This window comes from Neophocaena asiaeorientalis, unplaced genomic scaffold (assembly GCF_003031525.2).
Source record: "Neophocaena asiaeorientalis asiaeorientalis breed wild unplaced genomic scaffold, Neophocaena_asiaeorientalis_V1.1 scaffold528, whole genome shotgun sequence".
Lineage (NCBI taxonomy): Eukaryota > Metazoa > Chordata > Mammalia > Artiodactyla > Phocoenidae > Neophocaena > Neophocaena asiaeorientalis.
This window is the reverse complement of record NW_020173938.1, coordinates 1,184,668-1,192,289: the sequence shown is the minus strand read 5'-3', so window position 1 is coordinate 1,192,289 and position 7,622 is coordinate 1,184,668. Positions and strand designations below refer to the sequence as shown.

Genomic DNA, 7,622 nt, shown 5'->3' with positions numbered 1-7,622 from the left:
TCTGTGGTATAAGTGTTCCCCAGTCTGTGAGTCACCCACCCAGCAGTTATGGGATTTGATTTTATGTGGTTGTGCCCCTCCTACAGTCTCATTGTGGCTTCTCCTCTGTCTTTGGATGTGGGGTATCTTTTTTGGTGAGTTCCAGTATCTTCCTGTCGATGACTGTTCAGCAGTTAGTTGTGATTCCGGTGCTCTGGCAAGAGGGAGTGAGAGAACGTCCTCTACTCTTGAACCAATCTCCCTGCCTATGTTTTTAAATTCCATAAATTTGACCTTATGTAAAAGTGAGAGCAAGAGTATATACGACATGATTACATTTATATAAAGAACAAAAATAGGCAAAACTGAAAACCAACCTCTGCCTTAAGAAGTCAGGACAGAGGTTACCCTTGAGGGGAAGGGCAGGCAGCACTGGGAAAGGAACATGAAGAGGAGTTTCTAGGGCGCTGGTAACGTTCTGTTTCTTGATGGAATGCAGGTTAGATGGGTAAATGCAGCTTGTGAAAATTCACTGATACGTATACTTATAATACGTATAATTCTTCAATGAAGAGTTCACATGTATGTATATATACATATATGTGTGAATATAAACCACTACATATATATCTGTATGTCTGTAATCTATGTAGTAGGAGAAGCAAATACGTGTCAGAATCTTCTGCCGTACTTAAATTGTGCTTTGAAACTCTGATACACATGGCATTCTGCATAAGCAAATAAAATTATTAAAAGTAGGAGCTTTTATTTGCCTGTACTTAAACAAATAACCCCGAAACAGAACTCTGATATGAGTAGCATTTTCAGTGAATCATGGCAGCATCTGCAATAGGATATTGTGGGAATAGACCAATGTCACTAGAAAAATTTACACTTAAGGACACCTGCTGGACTTTCCTGGTGGCACAGTGGTTAAGAATCCACCTGCCAATGCAGAGGACACGAGTTCGAGCCCTGGTCCGGGAAGATCCCACATACCGCGGTGCAACTAAGCCCATGCTCCATAACTACTGAGCCTGCGCTCTAGAGCCCGCATGCCTAGAAGCCCGTGCTCTGCAATAAGAGAAGCCACCGCAATAAGAAGTTGATCCCACATACCGCGGTGCAACTAAGCCCATGCTCCATAACTACTGAGCCTGTGGTGACACTGTGTGGTGGTCTGAGCTCCATAACTACTGAGCCTGTGGTCCACCGCAATAAGAAGTCCACGCACCACAACGAAGAGTAGCCCCCACTCACCACAACTAGAGAAAGCCCATGCGCAGCAACAAAGACCCAACGCAGCCAACAAATAAATAAATAAATAAGGAACTTGTGAATGTTACCTTTATTAAAAAAAAAAAAGAACACTTGCTTATCTTATTGAGCATCACAAATTTAATTAGTTTTGGATAAGCCTGTATTGTCTCACAACAATTTTTAGCTTCACAGTGTGATAAATTATTTTAAATTGGACTCTTGTTTTTATTGTAATGTATTAAATTTGTCAAAGAATTTTATCTTCAGTTTATCCTAAAACAGACAACTATCTTTTCCATCCTCACTCCCAAAACTACAGTAACAAAAATAATCCTTTAATGACTGTGGTGGTCTTTGGCTATGAAAGAAACAAGACAACAAAAGATCACAAAGTATAAGGCAACTGGCATATACAACACCTCTGAAGACGTTCCTCAGACAGAATGTGTAAAAGTTTTAATAAAGTTTTTCTGTCCATGTGATAAAGCTCCTTTCGAGGATTTCCTCAGTTTAATTTTAAAAGGCTGATCTTTCTTTTCTCATAACTTATTAACATAGTAAGTACAAGAAATTAAACCAAGAATTTTCCAAGTACTTCCCTTCACATGTAGTAGTTTAGATGATCCTTACATATTTACTTCAGATAAATGTTGTTAAAACATTGAAAAAAGATCCCAATAATAAGGGGTATAACTAAAAATGACTACTGTGGCTCGTGCCATAAGTGATTCAAGCCTGACAACATCACGTGCAGCTGGACTCTGTGCTAACGGTTTCTTTTCACACACGGGAAAGCTCCACATCAAAAAGTACAATGTATGTGGAGATATCTTTAGGTGCAGAGCAAGTCCTGGCCCACTGCAGTCCACCAGCTTACGGGACAGCACTGTTGGGTGTGTTCCAGGACTCAGGAAAGTCCGCAAGGTTCTCGGCCTGTCGATATTCTCACAGGTCAAACCACTCACGGGATGTCAAGGACTTCGAGGGCCATATTTTCCTGAAGGGAAAGCTGCTCTGGAGAGAGCAGTGTGCATTTAAAGAAAAGTTTTGGGTTTTTTTAATGACACACTTCAGACATCCATTCATGGGGTTAGGAAAATAGGAAGAACTGTATCTTTATTTCTAACTCCAATTTAACCTAAATTTTCTTTTTTTTTTTTTGCCACACCATGCAACTTATGGGATCTTAATTCCGCAACCAGGACTGAACCAGGGCCGCAACAGTGAAAGCACCGAATCCTGACCACTGGACCGCCAGGGAACTCCCTAACTCAAACGTTTTAAAAAGTGCTCCTTGGAATCTAGAAAAACGGTACAAATGAACTTATTTGCAAAGCAGAAACAGAGACAGAGATGTAGAGAACAAATGTGTGGATACCAAATGGGGGAGGATGGGATGAATTGGGAGATTGGGACTGACACATATACACTACTATGTATAAAACGGATAACTAACGAGAACCTGCTGTACAGCACAGGGAACTCTCAATGCTCTTTGGTGACCTAAATGGGAAGGAAATCTAAAAAAGAGGGGATACATGTATACATATAACTGATTGACTTTGCTGCACAGCAGACACTAACACAACACTGTAAAGCAACTATACTCCAATAAAAATTAAAATTAAGGGACTCCCTTGGTGGTGCAGTGGTTAAGAATCCGCCTGCCGATGCAGGGGACAGGGTTCAAGCCCTGGTCCGGGAAGATCCCACATGCCGCGGAGCAACTAAGCCCGTGTGCCACAACTACTGAGCCTGCGCTCTAGAGCCTGTGAGCCACAACTACTGAGCCCACGTGCCACAACTACTGAAGCCCGTGCGCCTAGAGCCCATGCTCCACAACAAGACAAGCCACCGCGATGAGAAGCCCACGCACTGCAACGAACAGTAGCTCCCTCTCGCCACAACTAGAGAAAGCCCATGCGCAGCAACGAAGACCCAACACAGCTGAAAATAAATAAATAAATAAATTTGTTTGTTTGTTTTTTTAATTAAAATTTTATAAAAAAAGAATAGGGCTTCCCTGGTGGCGCGGTGGTTGAGAGTCCGCCTGCCGATGCGGGGGACACGGGTTCGTGCCCCGGTCCGGGAAGATCCCACATGCTGCGGTAAGGGAGAGGCCCGCGTACAAAAAAAAAAAAAAAAAAAAAAAAAAAAAGGAAGAAAAAGAATAAAGTTTGAACAGGGAAAAAATAAACAAATAGAATTAAAAAATAAATAAATGAAAAGTGCTCCTTGATTCTCTCTCACTATAGTACCCAAACCTAACAGCACGGACCACACTATGAGCACAGAATGCAGCTCAGTACGTGCACCATGCAGATTATAAGGAAGTTTTCTGTGAAAAACACAAAAGGACAAGGCTCCTTCACAAAAATCCCAAGAGATCCTGAAGTGAGGCAGTTTCAACAATCAAACAAAGACCCAGGGAAATCGCCTGAGCCAGGCCACAGGGATGTCACACGTGTCCCTGCATCACCATAACCACTTCTATAATGGGCGATACAAAACAGAGATTCAGGAAGGTGCTCAAACGAGTCTTTCATTCTGTTAAAATACATTTTCAAGTCATAAAATGCTTGGGTAGAATCTTAAACATTACTCAAGCCCCTCGATTTCCTTCCACTAACGGAGATTATGCTGCTAATCCTATTGCATGCTAAATGTCCATCCGTAATTGATAACTATTAGATAGTTAATCATTTTGGGTTTAGTGGATAAAATCTTACACACGGAGCACATAATGAATGCAAAGGCCAACGGGAGCGTGCTGTAAAGGAAAGGCCGGCAAACTCATTCAAAGCTTTACTTAGCACTTATTTACTCAAATCAATACAACCACGGAGATAAGTGCCTCGTTAAGATCTAGAAATTGGTGCCATTACTCAAAGAAAATTACCCACAAGTCTCAGAAAAAGCCAACCTGATTCCCTTGAGCAAGCAGCATTTTCAGCCTGGCTATTTCAGCTCGCAGCTCACGGATGAGCTTGACGTTGGCGTCCTCATTAATGGTAGGCTTGTTGATGATGTTTTTGGCTCTATTTGCATAGCGAAGAGTACTTAGGGTTTCTCCGTAATTGACATCAGCAGGTGAAATGGCTGTGAAGAATGAATTCAAAAAGTAATTTATCCGGCGCTCCGTTTCATTTAACACAAAGTTGGTTTGTAATTTAAAAGTCTGATTAACCCCAGGTCATTGGATAGACTAAATATTCATTGCCACAGTCATGAATATTAAAAATTATCTAGGACTCATAGGAAAAGTGCTCACTATACGAAATTAAATGCCATTTCGCTCTTTTTAAGTTTAGAATCAGCCATCTAACCAAATCTCCTCTGCAGCTTAGGGAGTTTTCTCCGTTGAAAATATAAGAAGAGGATTTCAAAACTATGTACGCTTCCAATGTAAAGTAGAAATTTAAATCCTTTTAAAAGTTCTGGCAAAACCTACCACCTGTAAAACTCCAGAGCATTGTAATTTTTGAAAAGAGTCAGTAGATCAGCTAATTCTTTTCTGCCTAAAGCTCTGGTTAATCAATCACACCCCAATGCCAACAAACTTCAGGGCTTAAGTGACTACACAACCACGTCTAGGGTGCATACCCCCAGGTAGAGCCCTTGCCTCCACAGGGACTCCATGGCATGGGTGTAGGGAGACACAGGGACATGGAAAGGACATGGGGGCGTGGTTAGGAGGAAAAGCATTTCTGAGTTCTCCTCAACAGTTACCTCCCCTTTGCACATTTTTTTCCTCTTTTCTGCTTCTTCCTGTTAATTAGTGAAAAGATAGACATATATCACTGTTATTATTTGCTAGATTTACTGGGCTTTTTCCTCTCAATTCTTAATTTTAAATTCCATATTTTCTGCTTTGAAACAGAAAAAAAAAAGTGGAATTATTTTTACTCTATGTCCCTACAATGATTTTCTCCCACGAGTTAGCAGCGTTAGAAGTTTCTGTCCTGTTCTTTCAGCAAAGCTAAGAATCATTCCCCATGGACGTCGGCTTGCATAACCAAGAACATGGCAAGTTAATGTAACTAGGAAGAGGGAAAAAGAGTCAATAATACAATACTGTAGACTGGATCGCAGAAGGTGCTTTTCTTTAGAACAGAAAACCTTTTTTTTTTAATACAAAGGTGCTATTTCCTAATGAGACATTTTAAACTTCAGTAGTTACAGTTAATTCACATGAAACACTGTAGGCTGAAGAAAAAGAATTTAAAATTCTTACTGGCAATCATGATAGTTTTAGAGTTTCCTCCAAGGCTATCTTTTAACAACCAAGTCAAAACAGAATCCCTGTAAGGCACAAAAACTTGCTTCTTCTTTACAAGAGGGTTTGCTGCATCCTGAGATAAATCAGCTGTAGGAGAAAAACAAAAGGGGGGGGCAGTTAAAGGCAATCATTAAAGATTTTTTTCTCTAATTCGGCTTCAAAAAACCTTGAGGTTATTACTCCGGTTTGTGACACAAACATTAAACCCAAGTGCTCCGCGCTGCTATGACACCACCAAGAACGAGAAGAAGCAGCAGACAAGTATGAACCCACCTAAGGCAGAAATGACATTTCCCAGAGTCACGAGGGATTTGTTGATGTTCCCCCCTTCCTTCAGCCGGACCCCGGTGGCACCAGTGGCATCTGCCCGCTCACTTCCGGCAAGATCGACTAAGTGGATCTTACTCACGGTTTCACATGGCATTTCAGAATCAAATTTTGCCTGTGGTGAAATATAAAAGCAAAGTGGAAGAGGTATAAAGAGCCCCAGTGTTTATATGTTTATATAACATTTTTTCTATGTTTTATGTGTTTATAACACAAATTCTAATCATTTTCCGCTCCTCACTGTGGTCTCTCAAGGTAGATTTTTTTTTTTAATTTTGTTGTTTCATTGGCCTTCTTCCTAATGACAAAAATTAAACTGAATACAATAGAAGCCTACCATATGTGATTCCTAAACTTTCTGAAGAACTACGGATTCCATTACCCAAATCACTGTCATTCTCAAAAGGGCTGAGTCTGACCACGGCAGATGAGGAAACTAGGCCCTGAGGGGCATTCCACAAAGAAAAATATAAGTAAACAAATAATTAGTTTTGTCCTCATCCAAATCTGCAACATTACAAGCACAATGGCTTTCCAAAATATGATAAATATAGACAATTATCTGAAAGATCACTCAGCCGTTATTCGATGTTAAAATTCGATTTGTTTCACAATTATAAAATAGTGAAAATCTTAAATTCTGTATTCCTTGATTCTGAACTCTACCGAAATTTTACTTTCCCAAAGACTTTTAACCTACGTTTTACAGTCTGAACCAAAACGCCAAAAAGGAATTACCATATTGTGATCGAAAAGCAAGCCTCTTAGAAACTAGGGACGGCCACATCCTAATCCACATTAACCAGAAAACAGGAGGAAAAAACCCAGTAAACGACAGTAAATCAAAAGAAAAGGTCTAAAGAAAGGTAAATTTGTAGAGAATTTATCAGGAGTTGTTCCGACTGACCCTAGAGACTTTTTTCATCCTCTTTGCTCTCTGAGCCTCCTCATTAATGAAAGGTTAAGTTTTTCTATCTGATGTGTTCAATGGTTAATACAGGCCAGGTCCTCGCCAAACTCCTAACATGTGCGAAGCACTGAGAGGACCCAACACCTTTATGTTCATCCGTTCCACCGGTCTCGGTCTGGGTGTTAACGTATTTGCCCTGAGTCATTTACACACGTTCAAAATGCGCTCCACCTCCAGATCATAATGAATTCCTACATTAACACTTAAAGACGTCCCTTGTCCTTTAGTATCTCTCTAATTATCACAAGCAGCGCTGCGGGTGAGTTCCACAGGGCCATAATGGACCACGATGAGTCACCTTGGCCTCCAGCTGCACTGCCTGGCAACCCTGTTATCTCCCGCAGAGCTGGCAACGATGAAAACTTGGACTTAATTAAGCACAAAGCAAGTTCTTTAATGTCTAGAACACGGCAGAAGCCTGCTAAATATTTCTTACGGGTATACATCAGGTTGATTTCAAATGTAACCGCGGAGAAATCAGCACACAGCACACGTTCAAGTCTAATGAACAAGAAAACGGCAGTCGGCCACCTCTGCTTTTCCTGGCTCACCACAGGTCGGTCCTCAGCTGGTGCCAATCAGCCGGGAAAGCCCTCAGGGACAGAGCCAGCCCCCCCACCCCCACCCCACAGCTGCCCTCACCTGCGTGAAGTTGATGGTGAAGATGGCATGAGACCTGCTGCTGACATCATTCATCCCTGTGGCAGCGGTGGTCCGATTGATGTTTCCTGCATCCATAAGCTCTTCGACATCACCATAATTCTGTACTAAATGTTTGGATAAATCTGAAAAAAAAAAAAAAAAAAA

The 7,622-nt window shown here is 41.2% G+C and overlaps 1 protein-coding gene across 1 annotated transcript in view; it reads right to left on the bottom strand.

Annotated features, from left to right (window-relative positions):
* Nucleotides 1-7,622, bottom strand: part of KIF16B (kinesin family member 16B) — a 284,700-nt gene that overhangs the window by 230,066 nt on the left and 47,012 nt on the right. Inside the window, exons 7-10 of the mRNA XM_024752697.1 lie at nt 7,458-7,600; nt 5,792-5,960; nt 5,474-5,605; nt 4,163-4,338 (exon numbers count right to left, since the gene is read on the bottom strand). Coding sequence (XP_024608465.1) covers nt 4,163-4,338; nt 5,474-5,605; nt 5,792-5,960; nt 7,458-7,600 — 620 coding nt within the window. The remainder of the gene's footprint in view (nt 1-4,162; nt 4,339-5,473; nt 5,606-5,791; nt 5,961-7,457; nt 7,601-7,622) is intronic.